The 21290-nt window shown below is 29.3% G+C and overlaps 5 protein-coding genes across 7 annotated transcripts; 1 reads left to right on the forward strand and 4 right to left on the reverse strand.

Moving 5' to 3' along the window:
• Positions 1 to 247: 247 nt before the first annotated feature.
• Positions 248 to 3826, forward strand: LOC139992407 (ADP-ribosylation factor-like protein 6-interacting protein 6). The gene is made up of 3 exons (XM_072013214.1): positions 248 to 559; positions 1041 to 1374; positions 1533 to 3826. Exons 1-3 carry the CDS (start codon positions 382 to 384, stop codon positions 1615 to 1617), a joined length of 597 nt encoding a protein of 198 aa, XP_071869315.1. The 5' UTR covers positions 248 to 381; the 3' UTR covers positions 1618 to 3826.
• On the reverse strand, positions 3146 to 4244 carry Aimp3 (aaRS-interacting multifunctional protein 3). The gene is made up of 4 exons (XM_072013215.1): positions 4109 to 4244; positions 3828 to 4031; positions 3620 to 3715; positions 3146 to 3526 (listed from the first exon to the last, which is right to left on the reverse strand). The coding sequence occupies exons 1-4, from the start codon at positions 4190 to 4192 to the stop codon at positions 3395 to 3397; spliced, it is 516 nt and encodes a 171-aa protein (XP_071869316.1). The 5' UTR covers positions 4193 to 4244; the 3' UTR covers positions 3146 to 3394.
• A 140-nt stretch (positions 4245 to 4384) lies between these two features.
• Ras (Inosine-5'-monophosphate dehydrogenase ras) lies at positions 4385 to 7624 on the reverse strand. Its single transcript, XM_072013199.1, has 2 exons — positions 7065 to 7624; positions 4385 to 6666 (listed from the first exon to the last, which is right to left on the reverse strand). The coding sequence occupies exons 1-2, from the start codon at positions 7389 to 7391 to the stop codon at positions 5422 to 5424; spliced, it is 1572 nt and encodes a 523-aa protein (XP_071869300.1). The 5' UTR covers positions 7392 to 7624; the 3' UTR covers positions 4385 to 5421.
• Positions 7625 to 11799: 4175 nt separating this feature from the next.
• Positions 11800 to 18294, reverse strand: LOC139992398 (uncharacterized). 2 transcript variants are annotated; one of them, XM_072013198.1, is made up of 11 exons: positions 18278 to 18294; positions 15949 to 16191; positions 15746 to 15883; positions 15545 to 15609; positions 15333 to 15464; positions 14963 to 15260; positions 14591 to 14873; positions 13282 to 14524; positions 13001 to 13209; positions 12724 to 12917; positions 11800 to 12067 (listed from the first exon to the last, which is right to left on the reverse strand). In XM_072013198.1, the coding sequence occupies exons 4-11, from the start codon at positions 15592 to 15594 to the stop codon at positions 11945 to 11947; spliced, it is 2532 nt and encodes an 843-aa protein (XP_071869299.1). In that variant the 5' UTR covers positions 15595 to 15609; positions 15746 to 15883; positions 15949 to 16191; positions 18278 to 18294; the 3' UTR covers positions 11800 to 11944. The 2 variants fall into 2 exon arrangements, with proteins under 2 accessions (XP_071869299.1, XP_071869298.1); XM_072013197.1 differs by having other exon boundaries at positions 15545 to 15664.
• On the reverse strand, positions 18150 to 21153 carry LOC139992401 (solute carrier family 35 member F5). Of its 2 annotated transcripts, XM_072013200.1 has the most exons (9): positions 20884 to 21153; positions 20138 to 20354; positions 19922 to 20059; positions 19794 to 19850; positions 19424 to 19687; positions 19173 to 19355; positions 18788 to 19104; positions 18467 to 18712; positions 18150 to 18388 (listed from the first exon to the last, which is right to left on the reverse strand). In XM_072013200.1, exons 2-9 carry the CDS (start codon positions 20297 to 20299, stop codon positions 18319 to 18321), a joined length of 1437 nt encoding a protein of 478 aa, XP_071869301.1. In that variant the 5' UTR covers positions 20300 to 20354; positions 20884 to 21153; the 3' UTR covers positions 18150 to 18318. The 2 variants fall into 2 exon arrangements, with proteins under 2 accessions (XP_071869301.1, XP_071869302.1); XM_072013201.1 differs by lacking the exon at positions 20884 to 21153 and having other exon boundaries at positions 19922 to 20048; positions 20138 to 20278.
• Between the last annotated feature and the right edge of the window lie 137 nt (positions 21154 to 21290).

Here is a 21290-nt window from a genome sequence, read left to right on the forward strand (position 1 = left end):
AATTATAAAGAAACAAATTATAGTATTATAATAGACATATAAACTACAAAATTTAAATTTATTGATCATTCATTTTAGTTATTTTCTATAATATCCACATATTTTTAAATTCTGTGTAGAATTCACAAAAAATTAATATAGTACTTAAAATATGGTATTTTGAATTTGAATATAAATCGTATAATACAGTCCTGAATAATCGTTTCTAATACGCATGCGCAAGAGTTTTACGTGTGGAGGTATATGTATGAATCGAGTGCTATTTATGTGTGTTATTATTATTCACTGTTATTTTTGGTGATACGTATCACTTCACTTGTCATTCACAATCTTTTGAATGTTCGATATAAATGTATATGTGTTTTATAATTGGAAATCGAAATGGGTGAAAAAAATCTAAATTCACGTTTAAATAGAACTAACGATTTAGTGACAAACAAAAATTGCACTGTACCAGTGAGGTTATGGAAAAGATTACAAATAAATGAACAGAATTTCAGTTTAGTGCTGTTTATGGTATCATTGTCTATTGTCTTGGGAAAAATATATATAAATTATGGTAAGTAATGTTCAGTCGTATTTTTTTTATTAAGAAGTTTGTCTTGTAAAATTACTGTGTGTGTTAATTCATGTTGCATGTATTTATGCTTTGTGTATATTTATCTTGATATAAAATTTATTAAACATAAAGAATGTATCGTTTATGATAACTTTTTTTCAATATCTTCGTATTGACAAGCTTCAAATAATAATGTAAAATTTATGCTTTAATATACTTGTGCAATGTTGCGTCATTTGCAATCTAATTTGCGAATTTAATTTCTTTTCAATGTGTCTTAATACATTCTAAATAGAATATGCTCTGTAAACTGATCTGATATGTTATCTATTATTTACATTATTACAATTAAAACTACAAATGGAATTTTTTTTATTCTATTAATAAGTTTAGACATATAGAAATAAACTTGTTGCAGCATTGCATGTTAAATAATTTATATATTATTGTAACTGTTGATATTTTCATATCATCTCTTTAGGTAGTATTTTACAGCTGCAAAATAACGTTAAATATGTAGCATCATCAACGTCTATATTTTCAAACATATTCAATGTATTTGATTTATCACGTATATCTGATATATCAGAGTTCAAAGTAAAACAGTTAACAACTATAAGTGACAAATTTGTCAATGGTAGTCAATACGATGATGTTGTGAATGTAATGACATCATTTTTTAAAACATATGGATGGCTAATAAAAGCAGCAGTATGTGGTCTTATTATGATGGGTTTTACTTGGTTTATAATTTACAAAGATAGCAGTATTCCTGGAATCAATCCACCTTCCCCTTTTAGTCCCTCTAAACAAAGGTAAGTTAAAGTTTGGAAAATTTACTGTATATAATTACTGTACGTAATTAAATTAAGTAATATTTAATCATGTCATTTATATATTATGTAACTTGAGTATTTTTTTATATAACTTTTTAATTGCTTTTTCTATTACATATATCTTATTTCTTTTTCAGATTTTCAAAGGTATCAGGAGTACAAATAAATTATTTGATTGGAATATTAAATGGAATACTAATTTTTGTCTACATGTGTCTTTAATACGTTAGAAGTATCATAATAATATGGTAGTGTTTATGTACTTTAAAAAGGATTGTATAACATTCTACAGTGATCATATTTATTATTATTTATATTGACTAATATTATTAATTTAATTAGTAGTAGTAAGTAATTTATGTTGTGTGATGATATAAAAAATAATATTTTCAACTAATGATATCAAAATACGAAAATGTGAATCTTATAGTTATGTAGTTTAAAACAATGATATAACTGGCTTGTTTAAAGAGATCCATATTTAACAAAGCATAAATTCTTATTTTCTAATTTTCTAAACAGAAAAGATATATAAAAGTACAACATATATAAACATAACTTACGGAATGATATGCAATATTTTATATGTAAAGTTATGGAAAGTACAAAATGCATATATTATTTCAGATCAATTATTATTTATATTATTTTCTCTATTTAAGACTGATTAAATATTTATTCTTATTTATTGATAAATTAAAGCTAAGTTAGGAAAATCAAACATAAAGTATTAGATGTAGTACCTTTTAGTCTTATGTGCTATATATATACCTATACATGTACAATACATCATTATGTCACTATACAATTGAATATTGAAATTGTTTGAAAGATGTTAATAAAGGTAGTAACATTAAAACAACTATTAATTTTAAATTAAATTTCAAATGTTTCTGTTAATTGTATATATGCTTAATTTCATTGAGAGATATTGAAAAAAATTAAAAAATAAATTATACTTAATATGCATGTTTTGGTTATACATTAAATTATTAACATCTTTGAAACAACAAATTTAATAAATCAATAAAAACTAATCACGTATTATCTGGGTATTACGAATCATCTATTCTACTTAATACTATATGCCTGAATGGAATAGTGATTATAAATAGAATCTATTATATTTGTCTATTAAAGAATTTTGTTGAATATAATGGAAATTATTTTGAAGAATAAAATTATTTAATTAAAAACAAGCATTATTTCATTATACACTGCCAAAAAGATAAAAAATTTCCCATTCGATCTGATACTTGATAATTTCAAAAATCAGTGGCAGTCTTGCTAATAGTCTAATAAATTTTTTAATTACATAAAATTATAATTATGATAACAACCAATTAACTCATATTATTTGATATTACCCATCAAATATTACGATTCAATTAGTAATTAATATTAGTAACTTTATTAACTTCCGCGGTTGATTTGAATATACGTATATATAAATTACACTCAGCGCTCTAGATTTTAGATGGTAGAAAGCATAGTAAAACCTCTGTTTCTCTGAACTTTGACCTGAACAATCGGTATTTTAGAACATATAACACGAGGTTCCGTAAGATGTCAGGGCAGGTCTATCCTATACTTTGTAATAATAAAATATGAATGCATACATACGCATATGTGAGTAGTTAATAAGGTAATACTGTAATTGCTTAGAGCATAGACGAGATATAAGAATCAGCTCTAAGTTGCGAAAATTAACATGCGCGATTTGTCTATTTAAAACAAAAAAACAATCACATTTTTCAATATATTAAAAAGATTTATTCTGTGATACTAGGTTGCTATTGTTATCTTTGAACTAATGTAAAAAGATTATCATATGTGACACAAGAAATACATTATGCTTTAAATTTTATATTTTATCAATTTAGTTACTTCTATTTCCATAAGTTGACAAATAAATATGTAACTGTCTGTTATTGTTCCTGAAGTTATTTTAACAATAATATGTAATGTCTATAAAATTACTACTCTTTCTTTATTTTATTCATAAAAATAGATGTAACAAATCAAAAGAAATTAAATCTAATTGCTGTCTTAACTTTTCTTCTTGTTGCATGTTATCAAACCATCTTGAGACATGTACATATTGAGCTTTCTCTTGATGAGTTAATTCTCGCTGCAACACAAAAATAGGTCAAAGAGATTAGATTGATCCATACAATCTACTAAGGATTCCCATGCTCTACTTATTGCACTTTATTTTCATTACCATTATTGAATGTAGAGCATAATACAATGTAACATCAGCAATGGTTTTCTCTGTACCGGTTAAATATGTCTTGTCTCTTAATGTAACATTTAATTCCTATAAAAATGAAATTCTGTATATATTATGTACATTTCTAACTCAATCAGTGTAATTTTGTATTTTTTTAATTTTATTAGATAAATAATTGGATAAATTGGATTTTAATTACCTGCAAGACTCTTTTTGCATTAGCAGGAGTATCAGCGTAATTAACACAGACAACTGCATATTCCAGCCACTGACGTGATAATGCTTTCATTTCATTGTCAATACCAAGTATGTCAGGATACTTCGAATTTTCAATCAACAGTTGAATTATAGTACTAAACCCTTCTATCTTTTCATTTGATTCCCTTTCCGTAGTAACGATTACCTATAAAATAATATAAAATAATATAAAAATCGCGATCTCGAAAGTAATTTATTTTCATACAAAATTTATTATTTTACATTTTCTTGCATTTCTAGTGGTAGCGGTGAAACATCTAAGTAATTTGAAATTCTTTCTAAACATTCTACGTTACATAAAACCATTGTTTAAAAATCTCACACTTCTTCGATCTCTTGTTTTTGTAGTGGTTGCGGGATAACTTTTAGGTTATGTTCAAAAAGCGCGATACATAACGGTATGTCATGGTTTAAATAAACGTTCGATATATTTTAATGATTTATTTTATTCAATGCAAACACTTGTATGGAATATATAGTAATAAAGTATACGAGATATATTTAACATTAGTTAGGGGTTTATTTCAAATATACAATTTTGTTATAACATCTGTATAAAATTTGCGGTTGACTATAATAAAATGGTGTATTGTATTTTTTTAATTCGTATATTTAGGATTATATAATTAATTGACTTAGTTTAAGTACTTGGGCTTAAATCTTTCATCTCAAAAGATAGCTTATATTAAATCAGAATCATAAAAATATATTTTGATAAATTATATTAAAATAGCTGATAAAATATAACACTGGAATCTAGTAATATTGTTTTATCACTTTACAGTAGGAATGAATATACAACTAATAAACAATTAAGTTGATTAAATTTCTTTCCAATAGTGTTCCCATAGTTTGGCATGTAAATTCTGGATTTGTTTTCTTTATCCTTTTCTTGCTGCATTGTAGATTTTTAAGGATACTACATACCTTTTATTTTTTTACATATTAATTTTATCGAAATGTTAATGTGATTTCATGGGAATTTCAAACAATATAGATTTTGGGATATAAATCGGATACAAAGAATGCAATAAGAAAAGAATATTACAGTAATATACAGTTATAACTTATTTAACAATTCAGTCATAAATGTAATATCAATCAAACAGATTAATCTACTTAAAGGATGGCATATATGTACATACATGTAATAATAAATTGAATTATTAAAGAAATGTGAAAAAATTTTTTATGTAAATTTATAGGATTTTTTATAAATTAATTGCAAGTGAAATTCCTCTCTTGTATCAATCAATTTTTCTTACACACGTATGTGTAAAAAATACACATTGTATCTTGTAAATACATTATGATGTAAGTACATTACATGTAAAATAATCGTGAAGTAAATTTCACTTGTCCATTATCAAAAAACAAATTGTTCATAAAATATTTTTGCATGGTTATATGTTTAGGTATAAGCAAATATGTGAGTTCACATAATTCAGGGAATAATTTGTTAAAATTGACAAATCATATGCAATTAAATGCAGGTACTTCTCCTTTTGTAAGGTGCTCATTTAATATTTACCTATTTAAAAAAGTCTTTTTTCATATGAGAAAAGGCTATGTACATTTCCTTCTTGTTGAGCAGAATGTGTCCTTCTTTCAAATTTTAATTCTCCACTATACATCATAGATCTCAAGGTAGAGATAGATTTTGCTCCAATATCTTGACATCCATGCTTAATGCCACATAATAGATAGGGTAAGAATTTTAAAACAGTTCCTTTGTCAACTATTGAGCCACTAACACCTTGAGCTACTTTCAATTTATCCATTTCATTATGAAAGTACCTATCCATTGCTGAGCCATGTGCATCTTTTCTATTCATAGCTTCTAAGGAGCCCATACCTCTATATTTCTTTAGACGTACACCATCACTAAAAAAATATTCACCTGGTGCCTCTGAGGTGCCAGCCAATAAAGATCCCATCATAACTGTGCTAGCACCTAAACTTAAGCTTTTAATAATGTGCCCAATAGATTGAATACCACCATCAGCTATAATAGGTACACCAAATTTCCTTGCATATTCTGCAACTTTATATACAGCAGTTGCTTGAGGTCTTCCCACAGCCATAACTTCTTGAGTAATACAAATAGATCCACAACCCATCCCAACTCTTAAAGCATCTGCTCCAGCTTCTATAAGATTTTTAGCTTGCATAGTTGTTACAACATTTCCTGCAATTACCTGCAATTCTGGATATTCTGATTTAATGTACTTAATCATATCAATTTGATATTTGGAATTGCCTTGAGAAGAATCCAAAACAATAACATCAACACCAGCTGTAGTAAGATGTTGCAGTCTTTGTTTATCAGCATTACGTGTGCCAATAGCAGCACCAACTAACAATTGTTTGTTCTCATCTTTACTGGCATTTGGATAACTACGGTTTTTTTTCAAATCAGTTCTTGCCATTAAAGATACTAATTCCCCTTTTTCATTGACGATTGGAAGCTTCCCTTTTTTAGACTTCTCAAGAATTACATTTGCTTCTTGTAATGTAACACCAGCAGTTGCAGTGATTAAATTTTCTAATTTTGTCATTATTGATTCCAATTTTATGTATTGTTGATTTGTTGTACTTTCCAAAAAGTCAATATCTCTAGATGTTATAATACCCAATAGTTTTCCCCCAACTTTTCCTGTATTTGTAATAGGAACACCAGAAAAGCCATGTTCAGCTTTCACATTTAGGACGTCTTTGACTGTGTGATTGGGTGATAAGACTACTGGATCTCTAATGAAACCATGTTTATATTTTTTGACCTAGAATCACAAAAATTAGATAAAAAAGTTTAAACACATTAATGTACAATTTGAAAATTTAAAAACCTACAGTTACTTCCTTATTTTTAATATAAGAATTATGAGAAAATATAAGCATAAATGAGATCAGTATGCTAATTCAATAAAGTAGAAGAAATCCCCTATAAAGCTTCCTTAATAATTTTTCCTGACAGGATATTATTTACTGTTAATCTATATGCTATCATTAAACACTAATGTTATTGTTCAAATAAAAAAATCATAGATATATAAGATGAGATGAAACCTGCAATTCATCTATATGAATAGAAAATTTGAGCGAAATCGTGAGTTGCAATAAATATTTAGCGATTATACTAGACAAACGAAAATATTTAAATTAAAATATATATATATACCTTATGTACTTCATTGGCTTGATACTCGGGCGTACAATTATGATGTATTATTCCGATTCCTCCACACAGAGCCATGGCAATAGCCATGTCGGATTCTGTAACTGTGTCCATGGGAGATGATACCAGCGGTGCTTTAATCATAATCTTCTTCGTTAACGGCGATAATAAATCAACCTCATCGGCGGTAAAATCAATGTAACCGGGTAAAATAATAAAATCATTATACGTAAGACCGTCGCCGGCAGCGAATAATTGTGCTGCTGAAAGGCCATCATCCGGTAGAGGTATATCTGCCGGTTTTGTGTCACCAATCACATAGTCTGCCATCGTACTTTTCTTAATCGACGATTATTTGTATCCTTTTTCACCGTAGAAGATTATTTAAACGCTAATTAATATTACAATTCCTGTATGACGAGATGATATATATACACTTTTGTAGTACCGATGTTAAAAATCGCGGGCCTCTCCCCTGTACGTCAGATCGGAGATCTCCAGGCAAAATGACCGAAATCAACGTGCGCACAGTGCATTTGTAGTTTACGAACTTACGAAGGGTTAAATATGTTTCCCATTTTCGCCTACTGATGACAGTACCATCGTCAACGATGTTTTACGAGTGCAGTCGAAAATGAGCGATATCGTAGTACCGACGAATACCGTGTTAATTGAGTGTCGCTATTGTCATTATACGCACTATACGCAATTCTTGGAACAGATTTTAATTTCGTGGAGATATTTGCATCTCAGTTGCATTCAATGGAAACGATAGATACTTAAAATTTCTTAAAAATGCACATCTCCCCCGATAACTGATTAGATAAGGTTTAGATCCATAGTCGGTTACCGGAGCGCTACTAATAAGTTGTGCGATAATTCCGTTTGCATTTTCTTAGATGAATTTTTTCGGATAATTCGTGCTGGATTTAATTTCCCTTTAGGGAATACAAAATAGTCTTTTAATAGTTTTTGGCGTGTCAAATTCAAAAATAAAAGTCTTTAGGAATCCAGCGGTCCATGCGTATATAAAACATAGCGTCAAAATAACCGTGTAAAAATATGCTAAAATATGTTCAACTTCGCATTCGCGCATTCAGTCATCGACTGCCGAAGTGTGAATATGTGTGTGCCCAGTACCTAGTACAGTACAAGTGACGACCCTCCGTCGAAAGTGAAGTTAAACCAAAATAAAACAGGTGCTTCTAAACTTAATAATCACACTTCTAATCTCCAATCCAAATCATAGCCTCTTGACTAGTTGTTTTAATTTGAATTAACTAGCTCGAAAATGACCCAAACATTTCGAACAAGCTCATTCGAACAAAGTTATAAGGAATGGATTCTCCTCCCTCCTCCGTGGCAAAAGGATGATCCGTCCTACCTTCTAAATCACATAAATGATAACACAAAACACAAGCTAGATTCGCTTAACAAAGATATAAATATCTCTACTTACAATAGATTCGAAATACTAAAATCCACACATTATTCTATGGATGCAACAGAAACAGAATCAAGCCAAGAAAAAATGCCTCTCCCGCCACCAATCTTCATTAACGATGTCATCGATATTCAAGCAATGATTAAGGCCATCGAGGAAGTTGTCAATAAAGAAGACTATCAACTAAAAATTAAAAACAATCAAGTTAAAATTCTGCCGACTGATCCAGATTCTTATAGAAAACTAATAAAGGTGCTAAAAGTCCTGAACGCAAAATTCTACACGCATCAACTAAAACAAGAAAGATCCTTTCGAGTGCTGCTACGCAATATTCACTACTCTGCTAACTTAGACGAACTGAAGGACGAACTGCAAAATCTTGGACATGAAGTTACGAATATCAACAATATAAAACACGGAATTACAAAAGACCCACTATCTTTATTCTTTGTTGAATTAAAGCGAAAACCAAACAACAAAGAAATCTATAATATCAACCGACTAATGAATTCAATAGTAAAATTCGAACCTTTTATAAAAAAAGAAATAGTTCAGTGTAAGAGGTGCCAGAGATACTGCCACACGCAAAAATATTGCAACCTCAATTATTGTTGCGCCAGATGTGCAGGTCCTCATTCTACGGATCAATGCACTAAATCAACAGAAACTCCTCCGAAATGTATTCACTGTCAAGGAGACCACACTGCAAATTACAAAGGCTGCTCAGTCTATCAGACTTTATATAACAACAGGTACTCCAAAATCAGAGTTAAGGACCTCACCATTCCAATATCCAGCCCACAAAAATTATCTACTTCAATCTCCTATGCAGAGGTAGTTCAAGAAGTACAAGACAGACCGATGATTCATAATGAACAATCCCAGAATATTTCAGTTTCCAGTCCGCAAAGTACGAACAGGCTCGATAGACTCGAAAAATTAATCGAGCAACAATCGGAGCAATTTAAGAGCCTACTATCACTGCTTACACTCCTTGTGAGCAAAGTACACTGCGATGTAAAATAAAACAATTGCGCATAGCTCTTTGGAGTGTCAACGGTCTAGCTCAGCACAAATACGAACTAGAGCTTTCATCATTCCAGAAGGACTACCTTCAGATCACAAACGTGGTAACAGAAGATTGACATGGTCCAATCACCACGTCACTAGTATACTGTTCTCCTAGACATTCTATCCCTAAAGATGGCTTCGATAACTTCCACAAAGACTTCGGCAATAGATTCGTAGCTGGAGGAGAATACAATGCTAAACGTAAGACGTAAAAATGTACCTCAATTATCAATATCAGCTCTACTATCAATATCAGCCTCAATTCGCTTAAAAACAAACGAAGATATAGAAGCAGTCACGGAATACCTAAACACCAGCATGGTAAACGCTATCCGTTCTTCCACACCTATGAAGAGCTTCTACAATAAACATGAATATCCCCATCACATATTAGAACACCCGACGACAAATAATGACAATAACAAGAAAAGTCACTAAAACCCTTAGAAACTATAGAAACGACTGTTCTCAAAAGTACCTTGCCAACCTATCTCCCACAGCTGACTCTAACTACCCACTATGGGAAGGTATCCAGGAAACTCTCCCGTCCTCCGCAAACAATCCCTCCAATTCGCTGCCCGCAAGGTGGATGGGCGCGAAGCCCTACACAAAGAGCCAATTTGTGAGCGCCAACGTCTCCAAACCATATTCCCCCACTATTCCAGACGAAATAACTGAATACGTGCACTCTCCCTTCCAGATGTCTCCTCCTATTGAGCCTTAATTGAGCCATAAAGGGGATTGCAATCATCGCTTCCATTTTTAATGCAATTCTCCGCCTTTAATACTATGCTAAGTCTTGGAAAATATCATTGATTACTCTCATTGCCAAACCTGGAAAACTAATACACGAAACCAGCTGTTATCGCCCAATTAGTCCTCTACCCACTTTATCTAAACTATTCGAGAAGATGCTAATGATACGACTCCTTCCACTCTTAGAGGATCTAAAAACACTTCCAGATCACCAATTCGGCTTCCGAAAGTAGCATTCTACGATAGAGCAAATTCATCGTTTAACTCATAAAATCACCCAAGTCTTAGAAAAGAAAAAATATTGCACTGCGGTAGTTCTAGACATTTAACAAGCATTCGACAAAGTATGGCATGAAGGACTTTTGTTCAAACTAAGGAAAATCCTACCACGCACCTACTACTCCATCTTAAAATCCTACCTAATCAATAGACAATTCATGGTAAAACACTTAGACGTCATAACTTCAATATTTCCAATAGAAGCTGGCATACCCCAAGGCAGTGTCCTCGGATCCCTGCTGTTCAACGTCTACGCTGAAGATTTACCAACTTCGCCAGAGATAACCACAGCGACATTTGCCGACGATACAGCCTTATTAGCCTCGCACTCAGACCCGACAATTGCCTCCTCTACTCTCCAGCGAGGTCTCGACTCTATGGAAGAGTGTTTCTACAAATGGTGCTTCAAAGTCAATGAAAACAAATCCAGTCACATAACTTTCACGCTACGAAAACAAACTTGCCCACAGGTGACGATAAACGATATACCTATTCCAGATAAAGAGTCAGTCAGATATCTGGGCATGATTCTGGACAGAAGATTGACATGGAAACAACATATCTTAGATAAATCCAAACAACTCAAAGCAAAATTTAAAAAATTCTACTGACTCATCGGCCGACGTTCCAACTTAAACACGCAAAGTAAAATTACATTATACAAGGCCACATTAAAACGTGTTTGGACCTATGGAATCCAACTATGGGGAACAGCAAGTAATTCCAACATAGAAATTCTTCAACGATTCCAATCGAAAACCTTAAGATCCCTAATAGATGCACCTTGGTACGTCATCAACGAAGCGATACATCACGTCCTCAAGATACCTACAGTCAAAGAAGAAATATCCAAATTCAGCAATAGACATAGTTAACAGGAGTTAACAACCACCAAAACTCTCTAATTACTCAACTACTCGACACGTTGGAACAGATCCGCAGACTAAAAAGACATTACACCTTAGACCTAAGCACTAGATTCAAATAGAATCAAACATATCATAAATACTTATTAATCATGTCATACTACCACGCCAGATAAATTTACTTAAAATTCTCTACGAGAATTGATTGTAAATTAAACGTAAAAAAAAAACTTTGCTTTCACATAACTTTTGAACCGCTAGATTTCTAAAATTAAGACTTACATTTTTGGATTCTATGCGTCGAAAACTATGATAATATATAAAAAAAAGGCTAATAATTTTATGTTCAATTGGTATATGTAACAAGTTGGCAATTTCCTTTATCGTATATCTTGGATTTTGATAGATTAAATTCGCAATTCCGTCCGCATTAGTCGTTGATAGCCCGACACTTCGTTTTCGATTGCTTAAGTCAAATTGGAATTTCCATATTTAAACTTTTTGATCCGCGTTTGAATGGTCAATTTATTGATTGGTGTATCACTAATAAACACTACAAAACTTTTTTTATCTCTTCTGTACTTTTTCTTCTGAAAATAAAAAGGAATTTAGCGGTGAACATGAATATATTGTTCGCTCATCTCACAGACGCAACGCACTTTACTTGATCAAGATAGAAAGAAACCTGGCCGATATTGATACTACAGATAAAGCATATCCAGACCATATTTAATTTGATATGTATAAACATTGCAGTCAAAAGTCAAAATAAGCAGCAATTAGGGATAAAGATACTATTTCTCCAGATGCGTACTATTGTCAATTAATACAATTTGCTATTCTACTAGCAAATTACAATTTTATTATAAATGTTGATAGATACTTTGATGTATAATATCGATAACGTAGATAGACGATGTTACTGATATAATTAAAAGTTTATGGAGATAAATAATCTTCAGATGAAATTTTAATTGTAAATATGGATATACAAATTGTGAAACATTCACACAGAGAATTAATTATAAAAATACTTGTCTAATACAAAAATAAATACTAATCAATATGCAAAGAACAAACAGTAGTAAAATATGTACTTTTAAACTTGCAAGTAATGCGTGGACCATCGTTAATTTTATGTGGTATTGGTGCATTTCTTACATGCATGCTAGAAATCGTATAAAATTATATAAAATTTAATGTCATTCTTTCATTCATTTAATGTTAATGAATGTTATAATCTTACTGGATAAAAAAAAATTTGTTTTAAACCATTGAATACACCTCCAAATGCTTCTTTAAACGAGGAGAAAATATATTCCACTACCAGTTCCAAATAACTTAAATTTTCGTAGTAGTCATCGTATTCTTCGTAATAAAAATAGTCATACAACATTGGTAAAAATATTATTAGAATATACATCATACCACCAAAAAAAACTAAAAATTAAAAATAGTAATATATAATGAACTATTTGATAAAGATTAATAACTCTAAATTTGTACGTAAAATGGATATTTACTAATGGATTTAAGTTCCAAAAATTTTTTATCATTCGTTTTATACCCATTACATCTTACTTTATTAGTAACAGATTCATCTGTAGTTAAATGTGAAATCTTCTTTGTATTAGAATTTTGCGCACTGACTATATGATTTAATGATGTTTTCATATTATCATTTATGTATAATTGTTCTGTTTCCACAATATTTGATTCAAGATTCGAGTCTCTGTACAGTTATGAAAAATAAATTATTACTGTTTTAAAATATATGCATAAATCAATTGTTTATATAACCTACAATGCTTTATTAATCATAGTAGAAAGAGCTGTGCATTGTTTTAACGTTTGAAGTTCAGGATTTACTTCTAATTGACTTCTTAATTCCTGATCATATACTTCATTTACTTTCCCCTTATTTCTTTCTTCAGGTGTATCCATTGTTAAATTATATGAATATTGTTGCTCTATACTGCTTGTATTCTTTATTTTGTGCCTCAATCTGTTATAATACTCCCAGTAACTTTTATTTAGCAATTCTTGGGTTTTTGGTGAAATACCTTTTGATCTTTCAAATTTATCATCTGTATTCGATCTTGGAGAAATTTCATACTTGTAATGTTCTCTTTGCAAACACGCCCTTGATAAACTTTTAGTAACTTCTTGCCTTGAATCTGTATGTTTATTGCTTTGCAAATAATTTTGTTCAATAAGATTCGAGACATTACTAATTTGTGTATTCGTATTTCGTTTGTGTATAGGAACAGAATAAAAATGTTGACTCATATTTCTTGCCTTATACTTACTGAATTTATGAATATTTGTATGATTGCGTTTGCATTTGTTATATTGACAATTAGGCCACACTAAAGTATAATCAGAATCTACTAATGCCGAATGAGAATTCTTTTGAAAGTAAGATCTAGCTTTCCTAGAAAATTTTGCTGATGTTTTTTTTTGTTTAAATGTGATATATGGTTCTGAATTGCGACAAAGTTTCCTGGTACATCCATTTTTTTTAGAAGATAAATATTGCTCGGATTTATTTCTACCTTTTGTCTCACAGATACCGATTTTATAATTTTGATATAAAGATTGATTTTGATCAGTATTTTTTGATATATAATTTACTTTATCATGATTGTGAGCTAAAGCTTTGATATTATCATGTATAGCGTCGGTATTAATATTATTACCTTTCTTTGTGGATTCATTTGTATCAATAAATTCTTTTTTAAATATAATTCTTTTTTTAATAATTTCAGAATCTGTTGTTTCTTCACCACTTGCATCACATATCATTTTTCTCATTTTTAAACATTGGAAAACATTATTATGTATGTTTCTTTTATTTATATCGGGAATATAATATTCGGAATCGCTAGATTGTTGTTCTTTCTGAATATTTAAATTTGGTAATTTTTCAGAAACAGCTGAATTTTCTGGAAAGTCTGGTGTGAAACAACTTTTTCTATTTCCTTCAAGTGCATTACTTTGTACCACTAATGTGTTTTTTCTCTCATAGATATCCTTTTCTTCAGTATCTGAAAAATTATGATTTTAATAAATGGAAAATAAAGTAATTTAAATAGTGTTTATAAAATTATTACTGTTAATGAGGGATTTGCTTTTATTCTGTGCCTGGTTTGAATGAATATGGTGTTCAGATTCTTCCTTCATTAAAGGTGAAGTTTTGGTTTGGTTCTGGTATTCCGAATGATTTATACACTGTTGTATTACATTACTTGTTCCTGTAGTAGATACTTGCATTGCAAGAATTGGAAGTTGTACATTATAACACTGATTTACATATTCTTCAGGAACAGTAATTGCACTTAGAGGATGTGATTGCAGTTTTTTGTCTAACACAAAAAACAACTGCCCATTACTTTCCTAAATACATTAAAACGATAAAGAAACTTGGCCTGTTATTTATATTTCTAATAAAAATATAATTATATATGAAATATTAGAACATATACTTGTACTGGCATAGAAGTGATGTCCACCTGAGTATTTGCATCATTAACTATTGATTTTGATATATGTTCAAAAGAATTCACGTTCTTCACACATTTATTTTTTCCTGTAATTTCATTTTTATTGCCACCTTCTGAAATATAATCTTGTCTTTTTAATTCTGAGTTTTTTGTGCAATGAGTTTTTTCTAATAGTAATTCTTTATTAATATCAAGGATATGATTTGCCTTATAATTTTGTGTTGATTTAATTTCATTTTCTTCGTGAAGCTTTTGTCCTTTCTCTATTTTAGATTGTTCCCTAAAATAATAGTAGTTGTAAAAATCATAATTGTAATTATGCAATATACTTTCCATTAAAGTTGACATATACCTCTCAGGCACTAATTTTTCTGTTTCTTCTGTATGTAGATGTTCTGTAAAAGTAGTAATATTAGATTGATCCACTTCTTTCTGTAATGATTCAGTTGATGTAACTTGATTCCTCTTAATATTTGTCACTCTGCTTAAAAATATTTAAGCATATTTTTATATTAATGTTAATTTTTATCTATTTCATATTTTGAGTTTTCATAAATGAAATACTTTTTAAAACGAGGATCGACGTAACCAGGAAATTTCCTCAAAGTGTACATACTTGAAGTAGTTTTCTGATGATGAAAAGAAGAGTATGCACTATCTTTAGTTACTGTAGATTTAGGAGATCTGTGTTTCCAAATACGTAGATTTACATTTTTACCAATACCAATTACATAAAGCTTTGGAACATTTAAAATTAATACTTACTGATTTAACGACGTTTGAACTATAGTACGACTCCTAGGAGTTCCACTTAATTTGACTATACACGGAGGTTCAATAGTATCACCATCATTAGTTAATTTACGTTGCGGTATTTTAGGCCAAGAAGGATCAGCTGGTATACTAAAATAGTTTAAAATAAAAAGTATTTTCTAAATAAAAAATAAACATTTAATTTAATCTCTTACCGTAATGATCCAGCATTATACTTTTGTGAAACTGGCAATAAATTTTCACTGTTTACTGAAGTAAGAGTATATCAATTAAATGCTGTATTGGACTTTTTTTAGAACAAAAGGTATTTTGGAGGTTCCTTACTTTTTATGTGTAATTGCAGAGCATTTGCATTATCCTGATATGCCATATTGAAGCAGTCATGCATTTCAATACTTTCCACTTTTTTCAAAGCATTTGTAAAAGTAATTCCTGGACTAATTATATAAATTGTTAATATTAGAAGAAATACAAAAACTGTATAGGTTTAACGTTAATTTCATGTTTCACAAAGTAATAGTTTTATACTTCAAGTAAAATTATTTTTGTTTTCCTGGATTCAAATGTTTTTTCTACGTATAATTATAAAAAAAGTTTTCATATTGAAACAATTATTTTTATTCTTAATAAGAGCCAATAACTTTTTATACAGAAAGATCAAAGGTGTTATGGTAATCAGTCATTTTGTTTTATTAATGACAGATGTATTTATATAACATGTATATCACTCTAATCTTAATATTAAAATATTGTATGTACAATAAATATACAATTGTAGTAGATGTAGGAACAATTAACTACGATCTGCATCTTATAGCTTGATTTATATTACACTAAATTAAAGTATATTTGCGCACCATAATAGTTATATCACAATATCAAGCTAATTGTACACTTATATATGGATTTCTTAATTTTGCTTATAAAATATTACAATCTATGACATAACGAGTATAACTCTTTGTTATGTATGTGTATGTATACCGCATATGTGCAAATTTAAAATCTGTGTAAACATTAATTATAACTTATTTTTACATGTTTTCCATTTTGGAACATACTAAAGAAAATTGTACACATTGTTTTAATAAAAACATAGAAGTTATTAACATCGTTTTATGAGCAAAGTCCGTTTTTATAAATAAGGAAATTGATTATAGATGTTATGTTATGTGTAAAATATACATTTCGATAAAGCAATCTATCAGTACAATTATTTTGACTAGATTTAAGAAAGATGATAGAATTATCATTTTTATTAAATATAAATGGTGTATGTCGTAAAATGCATTGGTGAATATTCAATTTTCCCTAGCCACCATATTTCTTAGTATTATCGAATTTGAAATTGGTCCAAAATCTAAATATAATTCCATTATAAAGGTCTTACATCATTAAAATTGCATAGATATCTCATTGGCGTAGTTTTAAAATTTAGGGCATACTGCGTTTTAAATAAGTACATAATATTTAACAAATATTTTTATATAATAATAAGTTGCTAAGTTATTTTGAAAATATACAACATAATATAAATTGAGCTCTTCTACACTTTTGATATTTTTTCTATAAGTAATTTTTAAACAATACTAAAAAGAAGAAATATTTAAAAAAATTATTCAAGTAATACTTTAGATAATGCAATATTGATAACAAATATAACATAAAATTATTATCAATACCTTGATTATATAAGATGCTATTATTGAAATAAGTACTCTTATTTCTCAAACTTTTTTTATATGTAACTTTTTTAAGTATATGTAAGTAAAGAAGTGAAAAGTTAGGAAGAATGAGAAACTAAAGAGTGTACACAGCATTGATATCTTCATACATCACTATTGCAGATATACTTAAATAATAGCACAATGTTAGTGACGAAAACAATGTCTTTAACATACTTATCACAATTTACATTATCAACATTATTTTACATAAAACATCACAATTCATTTTCAATTAATGTACTATAATTTTTTTTAAAAATCGCAGGAAATACAAAAGCTAAATATAATTTTTAACACCCTTAATTCTGTATGTGTTGTAAAGAATATAAAAATTTCTTTGAAAAGAGAAAACAAGTAAATAAGAAATCAGCATAACAAACTTTTTTAAGAAATACGGAAATGTTCTGCTATTTGACTTTTATAAAATAGTGAAAAATAACATTTTTGTGAGTTTTACTTCTAAATAATATATATATATTGAACAATGTGCAATTATTGTCTGGCAGTATCATAACATTCTGCACATGAATGAAACTTAATTTTTATGGCAAATTAATATAATGACATATATATTGTAGAAAAGAAATTATGATCATTATTTTAGAATGCTTAACATTGCTTATATAATGCTTCGTGAAAATGCTTTGTAATTAAATACACATACATCATTCAGTTATTTATATACAAAATCCTTTTATTAAAGAAGGTATTCATATTGAGAAGACATATACACAATATACTGCTAATGTCTTATGCATATTGACGAAGCATTTGTTAGGTGTAGAAATATACATACACAAAACACATTTATTACATATCTTTTTCATTATTGTCGAGTTAAGCTTCGTGTTCGCCGCTATTTATTCCTATGAGTGATTCTGTTTGCTCTGCTTCAAGATCTGGTATTCTAAAATTAAAGATATGTTTTTTTAATTTCATTAAAATTGAATTTTATATAAGAGTATTCCTTTTTAAAGTAGATTACCTTATTGATCTATTTTTTCTACAAATCCAGATGTATATTCTTTTTATTAAATCCATGACTGGATCCCAATTATCATAATAGGATAGAAAAGACACAGTCAGAAATGCTAATAGCATTGGTATGGTTCCTAGATAGAAAATACAAGGGTACTCGACCTTTTTTAATAACACATCAGCTATCATTGACATTGGCATGAGTAAACTGACTGCCAAAGTCGCAATGAGGGATGATGTTAAAAAGCAGCCCCTACAAGTAGGTATAAGACGAATATTAAACATATTAAGTCAGAAAAATTAAGTTTAATATTTCTTATGAACATACCACAACCAAAGCACCTCACTTAAAACTGTACCAATCAAACCATTAATAATTAGAAATGTCCATTGATGAGTATCTGGCCATTCAAATTCTTCCCAATGGCCATAATGAAGAATAAAAAACACAGGCCATAGAAGTGTCAAATTAAAAAGTCCAACAAACCCAAAGAACATTGGAATATCCATTTTATCTTCATGATCCACCTTTCTCTTAAGAAATACAATATAAGCCGCATAAAAAAATGCACTGACTAGAGCCAATATTATGGCTGTAGGTATTCTACTAGTTTCTACAGTTATATCTGAAAGACCAACTAGAACCTATAAAAATAAAGAAGTGTAGAAATAATGTTTTTCTATATTAAAGGCTTTGCTGTAATTATACATACTAGTCCAAGAATACTGATAGAGACAGCAACTAATTTAGACAATGTAAACTTATCCCCACCATTACTAGGAAAGAAGGCAGCTAGGAATAAAGTAAATAAACTAGAAATTGATGTCAATACAGTTACAACTCCTGATTCAGTTTTTACTAATGATATTTGATAAGTATAGTTTGCCATAAACCACTGCAATAAAAAATATTTATGTTAATTTTAAACCACATATAGTTGCAGCTTATTAAGTTAATACTTACAAGTAAACAAAATATAAGTGCAATTTTAGCAACTTTTTGAACAGAAAACTTATTAGCTTGTCGTCTTGCATGTTCTCCAGCCCTCAAGCTTGCTTGATAACTAAGTCTTGCTAATAATGCTTCTGTGGCATCACTTTCTGACATATGACGAACTTCTGCTAATTTACTAAATCTTACTGAGCGTATTGATGAATCATCGCTTTCTGTGCCTGAAGAACGATCACAATGATCTGGCGTTTTTATTGGAACAAATGTTGGGTCACTCTACAATTAAATAAATTTGTATTATTATCAATATTAAAATTATTAATATATTAATTTGTAAACAAAAAAAAAAAATAAAAATAATAAAAGCAGAATTTCTATTTACCAAACTTGTGTTAGCTTCTGAATAGAAATTATCATCTTCCACGTTAGGATCTATAAACTGGAATAAGAAAATGAAAAAGTAACAGAAAATTTGATTTTGTTAAAAGAATTATTTTTATTTAAATGTACCATATACGTTGCTGGTTTATTGCATTGATCTCTCCATGGAGGCCAAAAACATAAACCAAGCAGATAGAATGTGAACATTGATGTTTTTATATATGTAGTAAAAAATGGCTTTTCAAATGCTGCTTCTCTGTAAATATACTGAAATATAAAACCGTATTACTGGATAAAAGATATATTTTATAATTCACTGAGATATAATATTTAAATAACCCTTACTTTAGTAAGTTCAGTACTAGAAACCCAAATGATATCAACTAATAATAAAACTAATAGTCCCAACACAAGTCTTTGAGACTTATTCATCATTGCTGCAAGTTTATGAGGATCCTCCGCCATCCCCTGCTGTCTACGCTGTCGTAATTCTACAGAACAGCTCATGATATAATCAATGAGTTTAACTGTTTTAATTATGACGTCATGATGATATTGATTGCTGTAAAATTATAAAGTGATTAATGAAAACTATAAATTACAAATAACATAAAATGTTTAAATTGTTGCTAATTTTTAAAATATTTGTATGCTAAATATAACAGAAATATAAACACACAAAGTAATTTAATACAGATTACTATGTAATAAAATAGATACACAAAACATAATTTGCATAATAATCATTACGTAAATTAAACGAGCGTGTTTGGAAAATAACAGAAAGAATGGAAAGAGGGAACAAAGGATTAAAAGGGGGGACAAAAAAACAATGTTCAAGGTTTCACTAATTTAATTGTCTTATTTTAACTACAAGTTCATGTCTAATAATGTTGAGTAAATGTAGTATTAAAGCTATGGAAAGTGTATATTTAAAAAATATTTGTTGATTATGTTTGATAACAGGTGGACATGAGGCAAATATATATAAAACAGTAACTATACATAATATAACCTATAAAAGTTGTAATAAGAGCAGATAATGATTTTCTATTACTCTAAGACAAAAATTCTAAGTAGAATTGACTCACAATTAAAGACAAGCCTTAATTTTGTGACATTGGTAATTAATTTATACTTCAGCAATTCTTCTACATCTTGGAATTATGAAGTCATGAGCACTTTATGCTCCCTAACTTAACACTTCAGTAACACTTTTCACACGTTTATATATAATTTAGATTTTTCTCGCTTGACTTTTCGGTAATTTCCTTTTATTTATATTGGTTATAATTTAAATGTTAGATAGTTTTAACATTTCCGTTTTGTTATCGCGTCGGAACTAGTAGCCATAACCATGTTGATGTACTGATGACGTTCCGTAGTTCTGTTATTACTCTGATGGCGCTATATTGGCAATAACGATAGGGCATCTTTAATTTATTACTCATTTACGTTTAATTTCAACATTGTTTCTTATTATTCTTAAATTGTCTTC

Source organism: Bombus fervidus, chromosome 11, assembly GCF_041682495.2.
Source record: "Bombus fervidus isolate BK054 chromosome 11, iyBomFerv1, whole genome shotgun sequence".
NCBI lineage: Eukaryota > Metazoa > Arthropoda > Insecta > Hymenoptera > Apidae > Bombus > Bombus fervidus.